General features: G+C 37.0%; 1 protein-coding gene across 1 annotated transcript; it reads left to right on the plus strand.

The window, feature by feature from the left end:
- Nucleotides 1-51: 51 nt before the first annotated feature.
- LOC124805116 (transmembrane reductase CYB561D2-like) lies at nucleotides 52-23,987 on the plus strand. Its single transcript, XM_047265569.1, has 2 exons — nucleotides 52-691; nucleotides 22,808-23,987. The coding sequence occupies exons 1-2, from the start codon at nucleotides 437-439 to the stop codon at nucleotides 23,321-23,323; spliced, it is 771 nt and encodes a 256-aa protein (XP_047121525.1). The 5' UTR covers nucleotides 52-436; the 3' UTR covers nucleotides 23,324-23,987.
- The last annotated feature ends 2,821 nt before the right edge of the window (nucleotides 23,988-26,808 follow it).

Consider the following 26,808-nt stretch of genomic DNA (forward strand, 5'->3'; position numbering starts at 1 on the left):
TATGTTCTATTTTGGGAGATACAAAAATAGTTTTGACACAGCGTGAGACCGCTATAAGCATCGTCAGTCACTCAGTTAACAACAGACTGTTACTACGATACGGAAAATTTGAGTAACGTGCTATAAAATTAACACTTTTTTTCTTCTTTCATGGTTGCTGTAGAACAGCCGAGATGTAGCAGCGGGCATTGTTGTGAGGTCTGCTAGGGAGAAAGAACCATATACTGTTTCATCCGATAAAAAGACAGATAAGTGCGCACGAGCACATGTGTGCACAGCTGTGCGAGCAAAAAAAGAAAAAAAAAGACTTATAAAAGGAAACATGACGTTTATACAACACTGCGTACAAACAGGGCTGTTTGAGGAAGTGAAACGGTTGAGTGTTTATTGTAGCTGGTGATGTGGATTTTATGACACTTTCTGTAATCTACAGAAAATGGCAAGTGCTTTTCCAGACGTATCTCCATCTAATGATCCACTCAAGGATGAAGATGGTTACGACGAGGTACTTCAGCTTGAGCCTCAAGATAAAAAACCTAATACCAAGAACCCGAAATCACGCTGGCGGACAGTAAACATCATGAGCAACACAAGTCATATTTTGATGCTGTTGTTCACAGTGTACGTGTTGATTTTAAGTTTTGGTGATTATTCATTTTTTTCGTGGCATCCAGCGTTAATGACACTCGGTGTGAGTATACAAAATCATGTACATTATTATCGTAGATATTAGGCAGTGTAGCGTAAGCTTTTGTTGCTAAGCGGTATAGCATGCAACACTTGCTTATCATGTAGCGTCATTTTCATTCGTAGATAGGTGGAGAAATTTTGTGGTTTCTATGAAGAAGATTGTTTGATAATAATAATTTAGGTTTATGTATATCACAGTTACACACAGACAGATGTATCTTATTTCATCTGCTGTTAACCTGTCCGATCAGTAGTACTGTGCAAGTGTTACGTATCGCACCAATGTACTGCCAAGTAAACACATTGTAAGGACACTACCACGATAATATTACTCATACGTGTGCAGCTTGGAATTTGTGCATGGATTTACGTACTATACAGCGAAAATTACACGCTGGTGGTTATATTTCGTCTGCTTGTCATAATATTTAAACGGTCTTGATGTGCGAAATAGAAGTTAGTGGATTTGCAGTTTTGACCTATCTATACCAGAAATTGCGTTTTTTAGTTGTGTGTGTGTGTGGGGGGGGGGGGGGGGGGAGGGGAGAGGAGAGGAGAGGAGAGGAGAGGAGAGGAGAGGAGAGGAGGCACCTGTGTGGTTGGGACTGCTACTGTGAAGCAGTTTCCTCGTCAAGGTTATAAGTTTGTCTTTCCATGGGCCTGTACTTAGAATAAATAATAACTGTGTCATAACAGTTTTCATTATAGAGATTTTCAAACCAACACTACCATGCATATCTTTTATGGTATTTATGTTGTGCCCATGTACTCGTTTCATAGTTTTAGACTATGCTACTCGTCGAGCAGATTAACTTGTTCAGTAGTCTCTAAATAGTTCTTGAGAAATTTGGTACAGAGTAGAACTTTTATTTCTTATGTGGGAATTATACAAACTGTAAAATTTTATTTTAAGCGGATGGATTTTAATGAAGCTGCAGCGACAAGTTTCAATTTGCAAAATGGTTGGTGGTGCAGAAACAAAACAAAGAAAAAGTTAATTTATTTCCACTAAGTACAGGTACCAGGGTTTTAGTCGTGTGGAATACTGCGGGGAAAAATTAGCTGGCTAGAAGACCATAACAAACATTATGGTATCTCTGAAATAATGTCAACCCTTTTCCACTGAAAACTCAAAACTTCACCTCTGTGTTGCCTTATGCAGTTTGATTATATTGACAAGTGAGTCAGAAGCAGCAGGAGGTATAGCAGTCAGTAACTAATGGATATTTCCAAGTGACTCCATCTTAGATAGAAACAACAGGATAATTTTGTCATTACTGTATTAAGAAATAAGTCACCAAGCTAACAACTGACCAGACTGAGTCAGTTTGAAGAGCAGTTGGTATGAAGAAAAACTGCTGTCCAGATATATCAAATTTTGTAAGTTATGTTATCTGTATTGTAAAAGGAATTGATTGCAGTTTAATTGTATCCAAAAATTACTGGAGTGATGATTGCACCACATTTTATGACCTGTACATGAGTAAACTGTTTACATTGAAATTCAGAAAGCTGCTGTATTAGTTCTTCTGGATGTCTTAAGGTGCATAAGAGAGTCACATTTACATGCTCAGCAAATTACAATGGGAGACACTTAGGGTGGGTAGGACGTCAAACGGGCCGACTTGGAGCAGGAGAGTCACCACAGGACATTTTAATTTCTGCTGTCTATACTTTTACAAATAAATTCATAAAACTTTGTCACCATGACCAGGAAGGATTGAGGACTCACACTCATTGCAGTGGAAGTTCAAAAAGTAGCAAAATACCTTCTTTTACATATGAAATTTCATCATTTTTTCACTTGTTACTGGCTGCATTTGTTGCTATAGTTACACTTTTCTTCCTAAGTATGAGAGATTCTTCGATGAATTTTTCATAGCATACAAACAGTAGTTACAGGTGTATGAAACTTTAGAATTTTCCAAATCTATTAAAAAACTGTGGAAAAATTGAGATAATTAACTATAAAACTTGAATTTTTTCTAAACATGAAGTTTAAAATGTAACAGTTCATTTATTTTTTCATAAATTAAATAACGTCTAGAGTTTCATACATCTGTAACTATGGTTTGTATGCTGTGCAAAAGTCATCCAAGAATCTCTCTTACTTATGAAGAAAAGTGTAGCTATAGCAACAAATGCAGACAGTAGTAAGTGAAAAAATGATGAAATTTCACATGTAAAAAAAAAATGTGTTTTGTTAAGTTTTTGAGCATGTACTGCTATGAGTATGAATTCTGAATCCTTCCTGGTCATGCTGTTAAAGTTTTATGAATTTATTTGTAAAAGTATAGACAGTGAAAATTAAAATGTCCTGTGGTGCCCTTCCTGCTCCAAGTCAGCCCATTTGACGTCCTATCCCCCTTAAGATTTGTATACCAAGTGTAAGATTTTCTGTTTACATTCCAAGACAAGTCAAGAAACACTTCTATGGACAACTCATGCAACGCCATTATGGTGAGATTAGAAACACATTACATGGAAGCACATTAGTAGTCATTCATCATGTATGTGAAATAAATAAATAAATACTGTGCCAATTATACAATATTGCACCATTTATACTGTTTGTTTGTGTGTAAATAATTCTTCTTGTGTTAAATCTGTCACTGTAATTGGGAATTAAATCTGTGAATGTAATTGGGAAAAGATTCAGTTAAACGGGTGCACTAAGTACCGCCTTCTACAGCTGTACAGTATTTTGCAAACTGCAGATATAGTTACACACAACTTTGTAAGAACAGTTTCTTTCCTTTTATTGTATACTGAGAAATGGCGAGGGCAAAAATTGAATTCTGGTTTTTGCATAATAGTGCAAGAAAGCATCTACATCTGCATCCATACTCCTCAAACCATTGCAAGTTGCGTGGCAGAGGTTATGTCCCATTGTAGCAGTTATTGGGTTTCTTCATTTTCCATTCACATATCGAGTGCGAAAAGAATGACTACTCGAATGCATTTGTGTGTGCAGTAGTTATTCTAATCTTATCTTCACGAACATTATGTGAGCAATCTGTAGGGAGTTGTAGCATATTCCTAGAGTAATCATTTATAGCTGGTTTTTGAAACTTCGTTAATAGACTAATTCTGGATATAGTTTACGTCTATCTTGAAGAGTCCTCCAGTTCAGTTTCTTCAGTAACTGTATGACACACTCCCATGGATTAAACAAACCTGCGACCATTCATGCAGCCCTTCTCTGTATACTTTCAGTATCTCCCGTTAGGCCTATTTGATATGGGCCCTACACACTTGAGCAGTATTCTAAAATCAGTCACATGAGAGGTTTGTAAGAATTTCCTATATATAGCAGTTTTCCAGTATTCTGCCAATCAAATGAAGTCTACTGCTTGCTTTACCCAAGACTGAACCTATGTGATCATTCCGTTTCATATCCCTACAAAGTGTTACATGACGATAATTTCATGTGAAATCACCCAGTGGCTGTTGCCCTTACGTCACAGATTTTTCTGAAAATTTGGTGTAAGAATGAGCATAATTAGTTAGGGTTAAAATATCTTTTTCTGGAATTTTTTGACCAAAATTGTAATTAGGAGACCATTTTGAAATGTGGGCTTCTTCTACCAACTGGCGTTGAGAAATGAAGTGCCTTGTAAGTTAACCACTATAACATTTTTTATTGCTGTTTTCCAGTATTCTGCCAATCAAATGAAGTCTACTGCTTGCTTTACCCAAGAATAGAACTATAATATAAAAATTATTAAAGTGCTGTGTCTAAGCAACAGATGTTTGAAAATTTGTAATTAGGCTAATGTAATTTCTTACAATTTTTATTTTATTTTATTTTATTTTATTTTTTTTTTGCAAATTTCATGATTTTTTTTTTCCAGCAGAATCACAAGTTTCACCAACTGAATTTTTAATTCAAATAATTCCTACTGCCATTCTTTTCAACATAAAAAAATGAGGAGGGTGTTTGTTCTCTATTGTTAGATCTTATACTTTTTCAATAATGCTGTAATAATTAATTGCTTCAAATAGCTAATCAACAATACATGAAACAACAATGGAAAATTTAGTCTAGTAGCAACACTCACATGCAACACAGGGTATGTGACTAATTAGAGAACAAGAAAAAGTGTCAAACCATCCAGTTCTTTTCTGCAACATACGCAGTTGATTAAAAATCAAAATGGCAAACAAATGTTCTTTAGGTTTTGTGTCAGCAGTTGTGTGTCAGAAGTAAAGTAGCAGCAGTGAAAAGCTTGATTTAATAGATATGTCAAGCCCGAATCAAGCTGATGCTGAATTATTGAGGCTAAGAAGCACCTGTGAAAATATTGAGAATGTTTTTTCTTCTCACAAAAGGCTCTGTTTGGTAACATTTGAAGACAGACAAAGAATTTGCTACGGCTCTTTTAAGAAGAATGGTAAAAAGACTGCTAAGAAATCTTTGAAACCTATTTCTTTACCCAAGGCAAGAAAATAGAAAACCCTTGGACTTATCCCAGGTACCAAGCTGTGCATAACATGGTATAAGGACATTTTATCTCCTTTGGGGGATAACCTTTCAGAGAAGGATGAATGTGGAGTTGAAGATCAAGAATATACATCAGATCCATCTACAGCTCTTCAAAACTTAATGAAAGTTGTGAATTACTTGAAATTTCACCATGTAAGGTTAGTAAGAGAGCACAAGACATGCGTCCAGAATAGATTCGATCCAAGTCTCGTTGCTTAGCTTTAAAATTCCAGCAAACAGCATCAGAAGTGCTAAATGTTGCAGTGAAAAATGTGTCTGAAGAAACTGGCAGTGCTGAATGTACAGACTGTAATATTTTAATGCAAAAACTTAAAGAGAAATTCATCAGAAATTCTGTTAAAGGAAAAATACAAATACATACCTTAGCACCAGCTGCACAGAGTAAAGAAAAAACCCAAATGTTTTTTAACACTACCGAATACATTGTAAATAAATTGAGGGTATTGCTAAAAGATGGTGGTATTTTGTCAAAAGGGAGTTATAAAGTGGGGAACAGAACAGGTAAGGATGTGGAAAAAAGTGACCAGAATTTTTACTGTGAAGATGATATAAGTCGCATTTCTGCTAATAAAAAAGACTGTCTGTCTGTCCCTTCAGAAAATGGCAAAATAGTGTATAAGACGAAAAGACTAATTTTACATAATCTGAAAAATGTATACTTAGCTTTCAGAGAAGAATATCCTGAAGATAAAATTGGTTTTACTAAATTTTGTGAACTTGGGCCAAAAGAATGTGTGTTACTGTAAACATTCGTGGAATGCGTAACGTATGTGTATGCACGTATCTCCAAAACGTAAACCTGTTAATGCATGCTGCGCATGTGAAAGAATCGTACACTGAACTTCTACATAAACGTGTGTGTAATCTGGAGAACGAGGAGTGCATGCTGCATTGCTGTTCTCAGTGTCCTGACGAATATGAACTGCACAATTTTTTAATATAGCTGGATTCCTTACAAGATTGTGAAAATGTTGTATTCAAACAATGGATGCAAACTGATCGACCTACACTGGAGACATTAATGAAGACGACCAATGAATTTGTTGAGTATTTAATGCAAAAACTTCAAAAAGTAACGCATCACCATTATGTATCAAAATCTCGGAGTTACTACTTTAAGTCAGGCAAAGAAACCCTCCCTGATACTACATGCATCATCATAGTGGATTTTGCTGAGAACTAGGCCTACCTGTTTGCTTCAGGATGCTGCACAAGGATTTCACTGGCAGAACATTCAAGTCACCCTTCATCCTTACAAGGATTTCACTGGCAGAACATTCAAGTCACCCTTCATCCTTTTGTGGTGTACTTTAAAACAGATGATTGCATTAAGTCAATGTTATTGTGTTGTACAAGTGACTGTTTGCAGCATGATACAAACACATTCTATGTTTTCCAGAAAACTGCTCTCACTTATGTATTGGAACAATTACCACACATCCAGCATGTTACGTACTTCAGTGATGGCAGTTCTGCACAATATAAAAACTTTAAGAACTTTTTGAATTTGTGCCATCACAAGCAAGATCATGGAGTAACTGCAGAATGGATTTTTTTGCCACTAGTCATGGCAAAAATGCATGTGATGGAGTTGGAGTACTATTAAACGTTTAGCAACAAGAGCAAGTTTACAGCATCCATATGACAGTCACATTTTAAGTCCAAAATATCTGTTTACATTTACCAAAACTCATGTTCCAGGAGTAGAAACCTTTTATGTTACAACAGAGGAGATAACAAAGTTCACAAACATGTTACAAGAACAATATGAGACTGGTTCTACCATCCTGGGACAAGAGTGAATCATTTTTTCAAACCACTGAATGAAAACAAGTTGCTGATAAAGCATGTAGCATCATCTACTAAATTCATTGAAGTTCCTCTTGGAATTCAAAACACTGCCTCTAACACAATTAAAGAAGAAACATTTGTCGCAGCTATCTACGATAACCAGTGGTGGCTTGGAAAAATTCTAGAGATAAGTGAAGAACACAGAGATGCAAAGGTCAAGTTCACGAGTCCAAGTGGCCCTACCTCAAGTTATTCATGGCCACTTCACACTGATGTTTGCTGGATACCTTATGAAAACATTTTAATGACTTTGCCTGCTCCTAGTGCCAGCACAAGTACTGGTCATTTATATACTTTTGAATCAGACATAATATTGTCCATTGAAAACTTGTTTTAAAGAATGAATGCTTTTTAGAATTTTATGAATGTGTTTTATGAGAACTGATCATCATTTGTGACCACTAGGTAAGAGTCACAAAATGAAACATGTATATTATTATTTATGTTCTTTCTGTTTTAAATGATTAAACAGAACAAACACCCTTCTGATTTTTTTATATTGAAATGTATGACAATTGAAATTCTTTGAGGCAAAAAATCATGAAATATGTATTTAAAAAATTGAAAAATGACTTTAATTACAGATTTGCATATATTTATATGCACAGTTGCAGCAGTTTTATAGTTTAGTGATATAGTTGGTCCTTTTATCTGTCTAATGACACCAAATTGATTTATAAATGAGAGAGTTATAGTAGCTAAAAACTTTCAGCCTACCTTTCATACTGACGCCAGATGGAGAAAATGCTACACATAATGGCCTCCTGACGACAGTTTTGATGTAAAAATCTGAAAAAAATTTTTTATCACTTTCTATTTATGTACTTCCTTACACCTAATTTTCACAAATATCTATGGCATGATGGCAACGAGATTTCTTTATTTTGGGTGATTTTAAATGAAATGAGCCATGTAGATATTTGTACAAGTTGACTGATTCCAACAGTGACTCATTGCTATTGTAATCATAGGATACTGTTTTTTCCTTTTATGAATTACAAAATTTTAAATTTCTGAACACTTAAAGCAAGTTACCAGTCTTTGCACCATATTGAAATCTTATCAAGTTTGAATGAATATTTATACAGCTTCTTTCAGATAGTAGATAACGGCAGCATCTCATAAAGTCTGTGTTTGCTGTTAACATTGTCTGCAAAGTCATTAATATATAACATGAGCAGCAAGGGTCCCAACACATTTCCGTGGGGCACACCTGAAGTTACGTCTGCATCTGACGATGACTCTCCATCCGACATAACATGCCGCGTCCTCCCTACCAAAAAGTTCTCAATCTAGTCACAAATTTACTTGATACCCCATATGATCATACCTTTGACAATAAGCTTACATGTGGTACTGAGTGAAATGCTTTTTGGAAATCAGGAAATACAGCATCTACCTGGTTGCCTTGTTCCAAAGCTTTCAGTGTGTTATGTGAGAAAAGTGTGAGTTGGGTTTCATATGATCGTTGTTTTTTATATCCGTGCTGGTTGGCTTTGAGGAGATCATTCTGTTCAATATACCTCATTATGTTTGAGCTCAGAATATGTTCTAAGCTTCTACAACAAATCGATGTCAGTTACACTAGATGGCAGTTTTGTGGATCACTTCTTCTATCCTTCTTGTAGATAGATGTGACCTGTGCCTTTTTCCAAGAACTGGGCACAGTTTTTTTGTTTGTAGGATCCACAACAGATTATAATTAGAAAAGGGGCTAACTCAGCCACAAATTCAGTATGGAACCTGATGGGGACTCATTGGTGTGTGGACCTTTGTTCAATTTTAATGACTTCAGCTGTTTCTTAACACCTCTGACAATAATTCCTATTTCATTAATTTTTTCAGTGGTACGAGGATTAAATTATGGCAGTTCTCCTGTGTTTTCCTTTTTAAAGGCACACTTCAAAATGGAATTAAGCATTTCACCTTTTGCTTTGCTACCCTCATTTTCAGTTCCTTTCTCATTTGCTAGGAACTGAAAACTAACTTTGGTGCAGCTAACAGCCTTTACGTACAACCAGAATTTCTTTGGGTCTGTGAAAGATCACTTGACAATATTCTGCTTCAGTAGCCACTGAAGGCATCATGCATTGCTGTCGTGACAGCCAAACACGTTTCATTCACCATCTCTTGATCAATAGCCCTATGCTTTGTTTTACATCTATTATGCGGTAATCTCTGTTTCTTTAAAAGTTTCTTTACAGTGACCGTATACCATGGAGGTTCCTTTGCATTATTTTCCCCTACATGCTACTGCCCTATGTTGAATGGTTCTAGTTCCTCATTGAGATGTGACTGAACAATTAGAAATTTCAGAGGAAATCTTCAGCAGTAAGACTGGGATGAGGTGTACAAGGAACCCGATGCTAATTTAAAATATAACTTATTTCATGATACACTTGTAAGAGAATTTGAAAACCGTTTCCCCAAGAAAGTAGTTAAATCTAATTATAAGAAACCATGCAAAAACCTTGGCTTACTAAAGGAATAAAAATATCTTGTAACTACAAAAGGAAACTGTATGTAACAAGAAAGAGTAATGACCCAGAAACAGCCAAATATTATAAAAACTACTGTGCTACATTAAGAAAGGTTATTAAAAAGTCCAGAAGCATGTTCATCATGTCTGAGATTAATACCTCTGATAACAAAATCAAAACAATTTGGAATGTTATTACAAGGGAGACAGGGCAACCAAGAGTACAGGATGACAGCATCACCATCAAAGCGAATGGAAACTTGATAAACAACAAGCCGGAAGTCGAAAACATTTTGAATAATCATTTTCTAAATGTTGTAGAGAAAATAGGATCTAAATGTTCATTAGAAGAAGCAAGGCAGTTAATGGAAGAGGCCTTACCCACACCATTTGATACAATTGAAATTCCACCCACCTCTCCTTCTGAAATTAGGAAGATAATAAACTCTCTCAAGAATAAAAGTTCACACAGAATTGATGGCATTTCCAGCAGGATAATAAAAGCTTGTTCCCAAGAAATAAGTGGGATTCTTAGCCACATATGTAATAGCTCTCTGAAGCAGGTTATTTTCCCAGATAGACTGATGTATGCCATTGTTAAACCACTGCATAAAAAAGGGGATACGCCTGATGCCAACAACTACCGCCCAATCTCTCTTCTGACTGCCTCATCCAAAATTCTTGAAAAAGTAATGTATTGTAGAGTAGCTTCACACCTTTGTAAAAATAAAATTTTAACAAAATGTCACTTTGGTTTCCAGAAGGGTTTTTCAACTGAAAATGCTATATATACTTTCACTAATGAAATATTAAATGCTCTGAGTAACTGGAAGTCACCCGTTGGGATTTTTTGTGATCTATCAAAGGCTTTTGATTGTGTAAATCATGGAATACTTCTAGATAAGCTCAAGTACTGTGGTATGAATGGGACAGTGCTCAAATGGTTTAAATCATACCTAGCTGGAAGAGTGCGGAAAGTTGAAATAAGCAGTTCACATAATATGCAAAAAAACTGGTGAGTTCTCAAACTGGGGAACAATCAAGAATGGGGTGCTGCAAGGTTTGGTCTTGGACCCTCTGCTGTTCTTAATATATATTAATGACTTGTCATTCTATATTCACGAAGATGCAAAGCTGGTACTTTTTGCCGATGATACAAGTGTAGCTATCACACCCAAGAGAAAAGAATTAACTGGTGAAATTGTAAATGATGTTTTTCAGAAAATCATTAAGTGGTTCTTTGCAAATGGCCTCTCATTAAACGGTGACAAAACACAGTATAAACAGTTCCACACAGTAAATGAAATGACACCATTAATAAATATAGACTTCGATCAGAAATCGGTAGCTAAGGTAGAATATTCAAAATTTCTAGGTGTATGCGTTGATGGGGGGTTGAAGTGGAAAAAACACACTGAGGATCTGCTGAAACGTTTGAGTTCAGCTACTTATGCTATTAGGGTCATTGCAAATTTTGGCGATATACATCTGAGTAAATTAGCTTACCACGCCTATTTTCATTCTCTGCTTTCGTATGGCATCATATTCTGGGGTAATTCATCATTGAGTAAAAGAGTGTTCATTGCACAAAAGTGTGTAATCAGAATAATTGCTGGAGCTCATCCAAGATCATCGTGCAGACACTTATTTAAAGAGCTAGAAATCTTCACTGTAGCCTCACAATATATATATTCTCTTATGAAATTTGTTATTAACAATCCGAACAAATTCAAAAGTAATAGCAGTGTACATGGCTACAACACTAGGAGAAAGGATGATCTTCACTACTCAAGGTTAAATCTAACTTTGGCTCAAAAGGGGGTAAATTATGCTGCCACAAAAGTCTTTGGTCACTTACCTAATAGCATCAAAAGTCTGACAGATAGCCATATAGCATTTAAAAGGAAATTAAAAGAATTTCTTAATGGCAACTCCTTCTACTCATTAGATGAATTTTTGGATATAGTAAGTGGGTAATCTCCCCCCCGCCCCCCTCAAAAAAAAAAAAAAAAAAAAGAAAAGTGTGTCCTGGTCCTGTAATATTTTGTGTAATGTAATATCTTGTATAGACACCTTTTATCAACCTGACACGTTCCACATCATTAAGAAGTGTCGTATTCATGATATATGGAACAAGTACTAATGTAATCTAATATGACACTATTGACTTTTATCTAGTTTACTGAACATATATATCTTTCTGCTTGTTTAGTAGTTTTTTTGTAGTTTTGTAATCATGTTGTCACTGCCGCGTCATGGTCACTGGTACCAGTTTTGATGTGTACATCCTGAAAGAGGTCTGATATATTTGTTGCCATTAGATCCAATATGTTACCGTCATGAGGTTGTTTTCAGAGAAGACATTTGGCAAAGTTTCACACCCATCACTAACGAAACTGTAATGTTCCCAATTAATTGTTGGATGGCCCAGTGACAAGCATCATTTCTTCCAATGTGCACCACAATCTGCAGTTGGTTGCAACTTGTTCCCTAAATGGCTGCTGAAATAGCCACTTCAATGTGTTGAATTAGTCCCCCAGACATACACACTGGGTGCACCTCATGTTGTTTCCTATTCCTTGCTGCCACTTCCCTAAGGGGTACCATCATTTGCTGTACGTTTGAATGGCAGACGATTAATAAACCTCTACCCTTTTGCACTTGCCTCCTCCTGACACCAGACAAAACAGGTTTCTCCATAAAGGTGAAATGAGCCCCAGTGGTTCAGTTTCAGTGAAAGACAGCACCGCAGACTTGTTGATTAGGGGGATCGGCACAACACCCAGAGTCCTCCCTGGTTCCTGTCTACCCTGTACAACCACCTGCAGGCAGGTGGATGAGCAATGACAGAGAGGACAGCACTTGAGAGGTACCTGTGGTACAGGTATCACAGGTACATAACTCACAGGAACTCTTCCAACACACAGATTCGCAGCAACTGCCAATCGTTTGGCAGTAGTCAGGGCAATTTTCAGCTGCTTACTAATGTCAACCAACTCATCCCCTGTATGAGAACAGCATTCACAGTGGGGCTGCATTGTGGCTTTCACAATGTATTATAAGGCAATGAACACTTAACTTTACATTAAATAATTTTAGCTTAGCCTGCTGATTATCTTTTAATCTGTCGAGTCAAAAAATTCCCTGTAAGAATTGGAGCAAATCACAAGTATATGTACAGTAGGGAAATTACCTTTCAGGGATTAACTATATTAAAAAAATTGGTACCATGTAATATTTGTAGATTTTCTCACCTTGAAGACAGAACTGAAAGAATATGAGTGGGTACAATCACAAAGCTGCCTGTACTTTTTGAAAGCTGATGGAATTCTGCAGGTTCTGTCTCCTGTTTTCTATCCGTTAGACTAGTCAATCCCATTGCACTGCTTTCTCTCTCTGTCTTAGCCAACCATTCAAACGAAATTCTTTAAAAAAGAGTACAGCATTGTTGCCTATGTGTACTAGAAAAATTAAAAGGTTTGGATATAACTTCTCACATAACTTTTTCCCTGTATTTTTTTCTCAGCAAATTCCAAATTGAAATTTTCCTATTTTATCAGCTGAGTGTCATTTTCATCTAGAAACAATACACTTCACCTGAAGATGAAGATGGAGTAGAAGACATTGAAGTGCTGCTTCAGGAAGACACTCCCACTAAGCTGATCTGAAAATTATTTACAGAATGTATTATTTCATTCTTTTACTGGTTGCTCCACTGTATTTTACAACTGTCTTTTAGTGATGCTTATGAGTTTTATAAAATGTATCAATACTTAATAAAAATTAAGAAAGTGAGGGAATGAAAACTATTTGCTACTATATGTACACAGAAAAAAATATACACATGTCTTTAATGAGCAGAGGACAGGTGGTCAGCTGTGGCCTTGAAGGGCTGGAGGAACCATCTGACATTTGCCTGAAGTGATTAGAAAGACAACATTAAACCTCAAGCAAGATGGCTGCACAGAGCATGAGCTTCCTTCCTTGTGAGTCCAGGGTCAGTGTTTTAACAAATGCACTGCTTCAGTTGTTTATATCTAACACACAGTGCTCTTATATTTGTGCATACTTAGAACAAATTAGCATAATAATGTGATTAATAACTCTGTTCATATAGAATCTACACTGCACACATCACACACACTTGCAGATGATTTCAGGACCATGAACATATTATGCCTGTCTGAAAAATCAGTCAGTGTCCCCCTCATGATGAAAGAGATGTTGAACTCAGAAAAATGATGACATGTTGGTATTGGTTTTGTAAAACCTTGTCACCAGTTTGGTGAACCCTTGTTGGCAGTTTTGTGAAGGCCTCATCGCTACAGCTGTGGAGGCCGAATTGCCACTGTTGTTACAGTAGGCAGAGTTTGTGAGTTCATGAAATGGCTTCCGGTGCAGTACACTGCTAAGAAAATTTCTCCCTGCCACTATTACACAGCTATGCCCCAGGGTCAGGTAACAGGACAGGAGAACAAAAGTTCTACAACACCTCAACAAATTAGTAACAAAGTTACACAGGTGAGTTAAAACCATTTACTTGTCTTTGTGACTTATTGAATAATGAAGTCTGCAACACTGCATGTAATATTACACAAAAAAGGCCCTCAATGGCTAAATGCAAATAATCGTAGGTAAATGTTACAGTACATAGCAAATGCAATTTACAACTGTCTGTTCACTTCTAAGAGTTCACAAAATGACGTTCTCTGTCTAAGTCACCCTTGGACAATGCTCTGTAACCAAGGGGGTCAGAGCTGCTGCTCTCTCTTCCTAGTAAGCTTCTGTCCATTGTCATCCGGTCATTGGTAGATTGTAATTGGCCACCAATTGGCTGAGGCAAAGTTGATATCTTCATCCTCAGTGCCGCCCACGGTGCTGGTGGTACTTGCACAAGTGGCGAGTCTCTATGGCACTGGCACCTCCTCGTGTCTTTGCTCCAGTGGTGCTTTTGCTCTGGCTGTGTCCTGTTCAAACAATACAGCACCATCATCATGTACAGCTGAGCACAATACTGACAGTGGGGGTAGGCGTGATGTTGAACCAGTGTGGAGCAGTGACCATTGCTGTAGCCAATGCCGAGTTGCTGCTCACACCCTGTCATTTGTGTTGAGACTCTGAGGGAACACCGGCCGAAAAACGACACAGAGGGTGTGTCCCAGCACCCGTCGGCAGAGCATTTTCTTGATGATGGAAATCCTCAACGGCATCTCTTTGACAGGAGGCCCCATGGTAGGCCTCAGTGTGGGGTTGACCCAGCTGTTGTCGTGTGTCAGGTGCTAGCGAACGTCCGCTAGTGGACAGGTGCGATGTCGGATCGATGTCCATTGGCTAGAGATCTGCAAAGAGCACTCCGTGGCGCTCGGACTGCATCGACCGGGAAGGCCTGGAATCTGTGAACATACAAGAAGCGGCAGACTTTGCAAGCGACAAGGGCAAATTTAATTTAGGTGCCACTTCTGCAATCCATCAGGACCTTGAATGTGAAACATACACAAAATAATTGACTGAGTGGTGATGCCACACTTCCATGATTTGTTTCTCCCATAGGTTCTATAAAACACAGGATGGCTAATCCGATATGTTGGCTGACTGGAGTCTGTAGATGCCAACCACAGCGAGCAATGGAACACATGGAAGAGCATATGGTGGCATCAGCCAGGTAGCACCTTTGCGGGCGAAGGTCCATTGCGGGGTTGGAAGTGATAAGTAGACAAGAAGCGAAGTAAGGTTTTTTTGTGTGGATGATGCAAGTGAAGTTTGTCCATTTGCTATTTGAACCTGTGAACAAAATTTTCAGCTTCACCATTCAATTGTGGGTGGAATGTTCTTGAGGTGAGATGGTGCAAGCCATTTGCTGTACAGAAATCTTCAAATTATGCAGAGACAAATTGAGGTCCTTTCTCCATGACGAGCCATTTAGACAGACCTTCAATGCAGAATGCTCAATCTATTTCGTTGTCAGTGTACCCATTTCTCTTGAAAGCTGTTTGCAAATGGGTACACTGACAACAAAATAGATCGAGCACTCCACCCTAGAAGAAAAGTGTCTGAAAATACACGATGACAACAACAACTGTTGGCTGGAAAAGTTTTTCTTCCATTTATTCATAACATCACGGACTGTATTGGGAAACTTTTGGCCAAATTTCAAGTGGAGACAATCTTTTGACCTAAGATCGGTGAAAGACGCGCGACACCCCTTAGCTACCCCAGGTGTGTATAAAATTCCATGTAGCTGTGGCATGGTTTATATTGGTACAACTAAAAGGAATGTTAATACCTGCATATCGGAACATAAAAGGAACTGTAGATTGGGACAAATTGACAAATCAGCTGTAGCGGAACACGTTTTCAAAGACGGTGATCACGAAATAAAATTTAGTGAGACAAACGTGATAGCTAGGACCTCACACTATTATACCCGCATGTATAGAGAAGCTATAGAGATCTACAAGCATGAAAATAATTTTAATAAAAAAGAAGAAGGATTAAAACTAGACAAGATATGGCAGTCGACATTGTACAAACGAAGTGACAATTGATTACCTGTAATCGAGAGAGATGACACTAGCCAGAGAGAGTTTTAAAGTCGAAAGCACGTGGTGAGTGGTGGCGCCATCTAAGTACTCTATATAAGCGGGACCTCCAGCGCCTAGCAGCCAGTTGCCGACTCATTTAAGAAGATGTTGCCCACAGTAGGCAACGAAATGTCAGGAAGGAGAAGAAGTTTTACATATGGACCATGACAATTCAGCTCGGACGTTTTAATTAATGAATCATAGGTAAACTTCGCAGTACATAGCAAATGCAATTTACAACTGTCTAGTCACTTCTAAGAGATCACTAAAGAACTTTCCCTGTCTCAGTCAGGTCTGGTTGATGATATATAACCTACTGAGCAAGAGCTGCTCTTCTCTCTTCTGAGTAGGTTTCTGTCTGTTGTCATCCGGTCATTGGCGGATTGTAGTTGACTGACAGTTGGCCAAGGTGAAGTGAACAGCTTCATCCTCAGCACTACCCGTGAATTACAATACAGCTGTTGTTTCAAATTTCGTTATTGAATTATGTGTATATATACTTAACAGTACTGGAATATTTGAGAAATCCAAACTGTGATTTTGACAATAAATAATTTGTGGTCAGATGGCTTAGACTTTCTATATTATCTTCTCTCAAAATTTTAAGAATGCTGGTAAAAATGAAATTGGTTGGAAATTTGGCCCTATTTATCTCCTTTCATGTATTGAAGCTTAACTTCAGCATATTTCAGTCAGTTGAGAAATGTTCCAGTTGTAACTGATTGGTTAAGCATGTAACTTAATAGGTTTCTAAACTCTGAAGAACAATCTTTAACTAACTTCGTTGATAATATTATTAAAAGACTACATTGCTGCATTCTTTTTTTATGCGTATCTGTGGCTCAGCATCTTTGCTATATGGGGAGTAGTGATCTATACTTTTCATATTGTCATTATTCTATTCTGAATTTTCCTTTGTTTGATTTAAACTTTGTTGATATTTTATCATAACCATTAAAGTTTTTTGATTTTAAAGATTTTACAGTGGACAGTACTTCTGTTTTTGTAGTGAGGATCATATTCATATTACTGAAGTTATTTGTGAAGATGGTCTGAGGTATTCAGTGACAGTGTCTGTTGAACCTGAGAACCAAATCTTTTCAGTGACAGTTATGAAATACTTTAAAACGTTTTGAAACACTGCATGCATCTGTTACCTGTGTATTATTTACTCTCAGTGCTATATGTTCCTCTTCATGTCATGTTTTATACAAGTCTCCTCCTTCACTATATCCCATATTATCTTTATTTTGTTATCTGATGTGATTGTCTCTTTCTGGTAATGCATTTGCTTCGATGTCCGTATTACTATCTTTAATATTTTGTAGTATGTCTTGTAATAGGCTGTAGCATCAACATCATAGTTGTTTGTGACTGGCAGATACAGTTTCCTTTTTGTTTTACATGGTACCATTATTTCTGGGTTAATCTATGGCTTTTTTTGTAGACTTTGGTTTATCTGGGTTAGTTTATGTGAGGGGGGGGGGGGGGGGGGCAGAGTGTTCAAATCAGGTAAGAATGTTGTTAATAAAAGTGTTGGATTCATCATTCACGCTGTGAGCACAGTATACATTACTTCCGTTGCCACAATAATCAAATTTGGCTTGACTACCCTCTTGAATTCAGATTTAGTAGAAGAATCCTGAAGATTAGATGGGTAGACCGTGTAACCAATGACGAGGTACTGAATAGAACTGGGAACAAAAGAAATTTCGGGCATAACTTGACTAAAAGAGAGGATCAGTTGATAAGACATTCTGTAACATCAAGGGAGTGCCAATTTGGGCTGGTGGGAAGTAAGGAAGGAAAAAATTGTAGAGGGAGACAGACAGATGGATGCAGTAAGCAAGTTGAAAAAGCTTGCAGTTATTATTCAGATATGAAGAGGCTTGCACTGGATGGAGTAGCATGGAGAGCTGCAGCAAATATTCTTCATACTGAAGACTACAATAGATATTATATCCTGTTCAGTATTAACTTCAAAAAAATCTACATGTCATGCTCTGAGAGTCCATTGTCTGTTTGTTTTATAGCATAATTTTGTTCATTAGATCTCCCTATTAAGATATCATCAATGGCTGTTTGTGAGCAGTTAGCAATCCTAGTTGGGAAGTTTACGCCACGAGCTTAGTTGAATAATAGTGTTACTGACTGCAGTACATGCTTATTGGGAAAGTACTTACGAAAATCTGCATTAAAATCATCATCATCGACTATGTCTCGTTTTTTTGCCCCTGTTAAGAAGGCCAGTGAAGCTTTCGAGTTGATTTATGAAGAGATTAAAGTGATTCCATCAGTTCCATCTCCTGAATGGAAATAAGGTTTTTGAGAACTTACTGAAGCTGCACTCACCCTCGAAATTGATTTGAACACCACTGTGGCATACTAGGCATAGTGTTGTTAGAATTGATTGCCCTTGCCATTCTCTGACCTTTCAACTACACAAGCAGTTAGTTTAGAAGAGGAAATAAAAATTGTAGAACAGACTGGGAATTGAACTGCTGAATGTTCACACTTGTAGTTTGACGCTGAACTGCACATGCCAGCTGAGGGAAAAAGGTACATTAGGATAATCGTGGAAAATATAAATAGACCATACTGTCTGTGAGAAGTAGCAGTTGTAACCAGGTGGTAGCATAAAATATGATCAAACAATTATAAGAATTACAATAATACTGAGAAGACTGTATATTACAACTATTACCTAGCCCAGCTATTAAGTGACTAGACGAAAGCAAACTAATTATTACCCTATTACAAGTCTTCTCTTGGAAAATATCCAACAAATTAAGAATAAGAAAAGAAGTGGTGCCATGTATTCAGTTTTTGCAATAAGTCACTGATTTCAATTGTAAATTGGGTTAGTGATTTGTCCTTTAGCATTTTAAAGATAGAGCCACCTTTACCTCAGATTAATGCAACAAAAATAGAGATTTGTGTTTTACTTTATCAAGTGCAAAAGCAAGGCTTAACACCGATCTGAGATTTTAAAGCCTGTCACTACTTCAGTATCAGGTGAAATTAAGAAGTTGTAGAGAGATTCATACAGTGACACATTTACCGTATGGAATGATAATCAAATGAGTAAATTACCATCAGGCATGTAATGTTCACTTGTACTATTAATCTTAGTTTTTAATTCCATGTTTACTGACCTGTTTCATTTTGGACTCACTGATAGGATTAAAATGTTGCAACATTCATCTTTCATGTTCCACTGATAAGGTAACCATTATGGGTGAGATGTTAGTTCAGTGATCTTCGTACAACCAAAGCTGGATGGAGAATTTTAGTCTTATAGTGTAGAACTTGGCACGACACACTGAAGTACACCATTGACATGGAAGTTGTCATCTAAAAAGACATAGTCCACAGTAAAACATCCTGCTTAATTTTCATGGTAACCTGAATGAGAGTGTCTGGTTCATGTTAAAGAAAAAAAGAAAAGTCCAAAACATAGCAGAACCATCTCCCACCTAAAATACAACCTACACACACTGTGAGCTAAACTCCTCATTGGGGGCTCTGTGTACTGGACACCTTGAATCATTTGAAAAGAGGCAATACTGCAACTCATCATAATGCATTACACATCTGTAGTCAGCTACTGTCCAGTTTCTGTATTGTTTGACTCACTGAAGATATACAACTTTAAGTACTCCCGTCATCTTTTTTTTCACTAATTTCGAAACATTTCAAATAATTCTTCTCTTGAAATTGAGAAAATACAGTGCCAATGGCTCATGTAGGCAGAGAATCAGAAAGCTCTTTTTCTATGGACATGTAATATCCATCGTATTGTACTAGACAAGAAATGAAACACAAAAATTGTTGACCAGACACTCAGACAGCAGCAGTTCGACATCCAATTTAAAGTTGAGATAACCTTGTTAAACCCACAGGCTTTGAAGTAAGAGTGTAGTTTGTATCATCACCAATGATGAGTTTCATCTATGTTGAAATTTCATTTTTTAAGGGCACTGGATAAATTATTGAACATAATTGTCTATAGGTGCAGTCTTATTACTTTAACTCAACTTTATAGGAGAGAGATTTTTAAGACAGAGATTTAGGAACCAGGTTTGAAATTGTAAGACATTTTCAGGGGCAGATGTGGACTCTGATCACAACCTGTTGGTTATAAACTGTAGATTAAAACTTAAGAAACCGCAAAAAGGTGGGAATTTAAGGATATGGGACCTGGATAAAATGAAAGTACCACAGGTTGTAGAGAGTTTCAGAGAGAGCATTAGAGAACGATTGACAAGAACAGGGGAAAGAAATACAGTAGAAGAAGAATGGGTAGCTTTGAGAGATGAAATAGTTAAGGCAGCAGAGGATCAAGTAGGTAAAAAGACAAGGACTCATAGAAATCCTTGGGTAACAGGAGAGGTATTGAATTTAATTGATGAAAGGGGAAAATATAAAAATGCAGTAAGTGAAGCAGGCAAAAAGGAATACAAACATCTCAAATATGAGATCGACAGGAAGTGCAAAATGGCTAAGCGGACATGGCTAGAGGACTAGTGTAAGGATGTAGAGGCTTATCTCACTAGGGGTAAGATAGATACTGCCTACAATAAAATTAAAGAGACCTTTGGAGAAAAGAGAACCACTTGTATGAATATCAAGAACTCAGATGGAAAACCAGTTCTAAGCAAAGAAGAGAAGGCAGAAAGATGGAAGTAGTATATAGATGGTCTATACAAGGGCAAAGTACTTGAGGGCAGTATTATGGAAATGGAAGAGGACGTATATGAAGATGAGTTATGATACTGCGTGAAGAGTTTGACAGAACACAGAAAGTCCTAAGTCAAAACAAGGTCCCAGGAGTAGACAGCGTTCCATTAGAGCTACTGACAGCCTTGGGAGAGCCAGTCCTGACAAAACTCTACCATCTGGTGAGCAAGATGTATGAGACAGGCGAAATACCATCAGACTTCAAGAAGAATATAATAATTCCAATCCCAAAGAAAGCAGATGTTGGCTGGTGTGAAAATTACTGGACTATCAGTTTAAAAAGTCGTGGATGCAAAATAATAACACGAATTCTTTACAGACAAATGGAAAAACTGGTAGAAGCTGACCTTGGGGAGAATCAGTTTGGATTCCGTAGAATTGTTGGAACACTTGAGGCAATACTGACCCCACGAATTATTTTAGAAGATAGGTTAAGGAAAAGCAATCCTACATTTGCAGACTTAGGGAAAGCTTTCGACAATGTTATCTGGAGTACTCTTTCAAATTCTGAAGGTGACAGAGGTCAAATACAGGGAGCGAAAGACTATTTACAAATTGTACAGAAACCAGTGGCAGTTATAGGAGTCGAGGGGTATGAAAGGGAAGCAGTGGTTGGGAAGGGAGTGAGACAGGGATGTAGGTTATCCCTGATGTTATTCAATCTGTATATTGAGCAAGCAGTAAAGGAAACAACACAAAAATTTGAAGTAGGAATTAAAATCCATGCAGAAGAAATAAAAACTTTTAGGTTTGCCGATTACACTGTAATTCTGTCAGGAACAGCAACGGACTTTGAAAAGGAGTTCAGAATGGAAAGTGTCTTGAAAGGAGGATATAGGATGAACAGCAACAAAAGCAAAACAAGGATAATGGAATTTAGTCTAATTAAATCTGATGATGCTGAAGGAATTAGATTAGGAAATGAGACACTTAAAGTAGTAAATTAGTTTTGCTATTTGGGAATCAAAATAACTGATGATGGTCAAAGTAGAGAGGATATAAAATGTAGACTGCCAATGGCAAGGAAAGCGTTTCTGAAGAAAAGAAATTTGTTTACATCGAGAATAGATTTAAGTGTCAGGAAGTCTTGTCTGAAAGTATTTGTATGGAATGTAGCCATGTATGGAAGTGAAACATTGATGATAAATAGTTTAGACAAGAAGAGAATAGAAGTTTTCGAATGTGGTGCTACAGAAGAATGCTGAAGATTAGATGGGTAGATCACGTAACCAATGAGGAAGTACTGAATAGAATTGGGGAGAAGAGGAATTTGAGGCACAACTTGACTAGAAGAAGCGATCAGTTGCTGGGAAATGTTCTGAGGCATTGAGGGATCACCAATTTAGTATTGGAGGGCAGCATGGAGGGTAGAAATCATATGGGGAGACCAAGAGATGAATACACCAAGCAGAAGACCACAGCAACAACAACTACTACTTTATTAAAAAAAAATTTAAAAAAAACAGTAAATTTTGTGAAAAGCTATACATTCCTGTTTCAGGTCTTCAGCATTCATTTACATTTGTATTTTGTTCATTCATGAATACATTATTAAAAAAAAAAATTAGGAAATTTGTTTAGAAATAACACTTCTTAAAGGTCAGACAATGGAAACTCCAGGTAGGAATGTGAACAAAGTAGGAAAAGATAGATTGCTACATACCATAATGATTATACAAATGATTTGATGTTAAGGCTTTTATCTATCCAACCATTTCTAATGTGAGGGCTTTGTTAAGACAGTAGCAATTCATAATGATTATCTGGCTCTATAGGGGAGGGCACTCTTAGAGGTGCTTTCTCTTTTATCCCATTGTTACAGTAACAGTATTTAAATTTATATTTCAGCTTTAATGAACAGATTTTACTTGGCCTGTTACTTGTACAATAAGCACATTAGACATACATCGTTGTCGTCATTTTTCACTTGTATTAACATTTATAAATTGTTGTTAACAGTCACTACTCTTCATGGGTGAGGCAGTTTTGGCGATTTCAACTGGGAACTGGCTGACTTCAAGACTGAACAGGAGAAACCGCGTAACAGCTCATTGGGTATTGCAGGCCATAGCTGCTGCCTGTATTTTTGCAGGATTTTTGATAATATTTATTAATAAAAACAGAAAAGGAAAATTACACTTTCAATCTCTTCATGGAATAGTGGGTCTAGTTTCTGTGATATTTGTTGGAATAACCAGCAGTGGAGGCGTTGCCGCATTGTATACAACGCGCTTGAAAGACATAATTAAACCAGCTAAAGTTAAATTTGCACACAATGTTTTTGGCATTATTACATTTGCCATTGGAATAGCATCAACGATACTTGGTATTTATTCAGGATGGTTCACAAGACATTCAAATACATTAATGCAGATAGTTTCTGTAATAGTTGTTACACTAGCAAGCATTTTTGCTGTGATAAATGCTTTTAAATCTGCATATTCCAGATTTGTTAACATGGTACAAGGTCATTAAATTGATGCACTATGGTTAAATTGTGCATTTATGGTGAGATCATTTTGAGTTGTATACATTGAAACTATACGGTTTTTCAGTAGAATGTTAACAAGTATTGTACAATAATCACTATTTTTGTGATGTGTGTTTGTTGCATACTAAGAAACAAGATCTATTGTTTCAAAGCATTTGTTGAAATAACTTTTTTCAGCAGGAAGTTAAGACCAAGTATTGACCAAAAACAGTGCATTTGTTAAATATGTATACTGAAAATTAGTAAATAAGATCTATCCCCTCAAATCATTTTGTGGTACTGTTGGGGCATGGATTGGTTCAGATAATTGCTACCCTAATTATTTATCTCGCATATAATAGGACTGACAATAATGCTCAATATTTGTCCGAGAAAACTGCTAACTTCATTTTTCCATTGCTGAATACATTGCAGTGTGCAACAAATGTGCTGAGAAGTAAGGTAAAACTTGTTAACGATGTAGTCCATTTTAGGAGTTTAATTTCCTTTCGTATATACACAATTTTAGGCTGGTGTTACAAAAAACATATGGTACCATGGGGCAAGTCTCTTTGTATTTGTATTGGAAAACAATTGTCATATTAATGGAATGATGATATTGACCATGCATCTTTGTTGTTTCATGCAATATATTATTTTGTTGACAAAGATCTTGCAATGTTCTCCCAGTTTTTGAACAACATGTCTAATGAGATAGTGTTGTTCCAAATGACAGTTTGTTTATACACTAAAGTTCTCTGAGAATCTCCAGTAGAAAATCATTAGCACTTTGTTTGGTAGTTAACTGCCTGCTCTTCTTCTTATAAATCAGACAAGTAGCCCATTGGTTGTTGCACAGCACCAAGTAGCACGCTGGTGAAGTTCTTAATCCTTTGAAGCAGGATAGATATTAATTTCTGGCTATATCTCTGTACAAATGAATATGCTCAAAATTAACATCATTTACCTGAAGGAAAATATTTACAAATAAAAGGAGGCAACAGGAATGGGTTTGTTGATTTCTCTGATGTCATGTGAAAGACTTCTTGGAGTAAAACAAGGGCTTAATTGAAAACAAAGTAAACCTCCCATTTCTAGAAATTTGTTCTGCCAGGCTCTGCCTTTTGTATGTGCATCTCACAGGTGTCTTACAATTTTCAGTATTTTTACTTAGAAAATTTTATTAGACTTACATGAAAATAGTGACAAAAAACATAAAGTTCCTATAGCAACTGTAAAATGTATTTTGTTTCACTGTTGAAATATTCAGTGTTGTCACAGGTTCTGGAAATCAGGGAATTTCAAACACATCAGGGAAATCAGGGAAATATTAGGAAAACTTTTTTTTTTTTTTAAAAAAAAAAAAAAAGAAAAAAAGGCTGGAAAAATCTCATTTTTGGCTGTCATGGATCGTTGCTGGCTGGGTGCAGATGAGTATGTGTGCCACTTCTCCACTCCTTCATTCCTGTTGCTTCTCCCCTTCTTACCACTCTCCTCAGCTTGCAGTCAGTGCTGCCTTCACTTCTTGCTGCTAGCCTAGCAGCTGCTGATGAGAGGCAGGGAGGCATGAGGAGTGTTTTGCTTGGAGATTCTCAGAGGCTGCAGATGCAGTGGCCGGAGACGGTGGTCATGTGTGCATGAGTTGTGTCTGAGTGGTGGTGTGAATGTGTGTGTGCTATGGCTGAAAATTTAGTTGTGAGTGTGATTGTCTTTTCTACATGTCTGCCTGGGGCTCAGCAATCATCTTTACAGTAAGTTTCTACCTATCCTCATTATTATTGATTCTCAGAGTATTTGAACTAGTTACCTGTTGCATAGATTGATCACTGTGGTCTCATTTTATCAACATGCTGTCTGTGGCTTGTGAATATCTGGCCACACAAGTGGATTTCCATGAAGGGCCAAAACCTGAGGCCATTTCTGCGGGTATCAGTAATGGATTGGGCCTGCCGAACTGAAGCCATTCGTTTCTCACCAATGTGCAGGCCCTCCCCGTCGGGTGTAGTCTCACCATCTGCCCGCAGGCCAGGTCTGATGGTGTGTGGCATAATGCAGCGGATTTTCATGATTTTTCCATGGACCCAGGACTGCGGTGCTCCTCAGCAGGCCAGAGACCATGGGTGATGGATTTCAGAAATTGCGACTGTCTCACCACAAGTGTGTTGTACATCATGGCGGTTTATAGACGTTTTATTTGTTCTAGTGTATTTTGCGCACTTCAAAAGTAGTTTATATATTAGAAAGTATTTATGATAAGAAGAAAATGATGTCAGTCAGTGGTGGTTTTTATGCGGAGTTCTTATACATTTCTCAAAAGAAAACTCTCACAATACCTGTAAAATAATAGTTATAACACAGTGGGTAATAACTGACAATAACGAACATAGTAGAACCAACATTTTATTGGCTGTCACCTACAGTGGTTTACATAATTCTTCCCTACCTTATACATTTCTTTGAGGGAGCCTACTTTTTTCTGAGGTTATTTCTGAAATTGGTGAAGATATTTTAAATCCGGCTTGCAAATCCAAGGAAATACGTATTTTTGTCACCAAATAACTTTCGTTTTATTGAAATAAAATAACATCAGCGGTCTTAATGAAACACACAAACCATTTGGCTTGCTTCCTCCGTCTAAAAATAGTTCATCACAAAAGATGTTGATGTTAGTACTTAAGAGTTTTGGTCACATCAGGAAACGCCATCTGCTTGCAAGTTTTTTGTAGATATTTCCTTGATTGCACTATTGTACCATAGCTGCAAAGACAGATTGTCAACTTACATCTTAACTTACCCTTGAGGGAAAAGTGCTAATACTCGTCTAGAAATCAGGGAATTTCACTTGGGGAAACTTGTGGCAACTCTGAAATTACCAATTACTGTTACATGTCAGCAAGCATGTTCTTGTAAATTATTGCATGGCTGGTATCACAGTTATACCAAATGAGATTACTTTTGATACTGAAAAGCCATTTTAGTTAGAACAGAGCAGTTATATTAGTATTCATCAGACTCGGGGAGATAAAATCTGAAATAAAATACTTGAAGGAAGTAATTTTCCTGCATAGGATGTTATTTTATATTACCGTTGAGTATCCAGTACAGTTGACTTGGATGAGTTGGTTCTCAGTAACGATGTAACTATTGAAAGTATTGCAACCGCAGGTGAAAGTGCTAATGTCATTGAAAGTTTAGAATGCTGTTCATTTTACTGCTTGTAGGCAAAAGCACAAAGTTTTGAATTGCATAGGACCAAATAACATGCCTTCAGAGATAATAAATAAATAAACTATAGGACAAGAAGGAAAGAAGATTTGCTGGTACAAGAGTGGCTGGCTGACTGGATGATGATGATGATGATGATGATGATGATTATTATTATTATGATGATGGTACCTTGTACTTCATTTACTGATGCATTGGCTCATTATTGGCACAGATGGATCATACCTAGAAGTAAATTTGTTGCAGTAGAATGAAACTAATAATT

Source organism: Schistocerca piceifrons, chromosome 7 (assembly GCF_021461385.2).
Source record: "Schistocerca piceifrons isolate TAMUIC-IGC-003096 chromosome 7, iqSchPice1.1, whole genome shotgun sequence".
NCBI classification, from domain to species: Eukaryota; Metazoa; Arthropoda; class Insecta; order Orthoptera; family Acrididae; genus Schistocerca; species Schistocerca piceifrons.

Bases quoted from the DNA above. Each gene is read 5' to 3' on its own strand.
- LOC124805116 (XM_047265569.1), top strand. From the start codon at position 437: ATGGCAAGTGCTTTTCCAGACGTATCTCCATCTAATGATCCACTCAAG. The intron at 692-22,807 runs GTGAGTATACAA...TGTTGTTAACAG, and splicing joins CAGCGTTAATGACACTCGGT to TCACTACTCTTCATGGGTGA.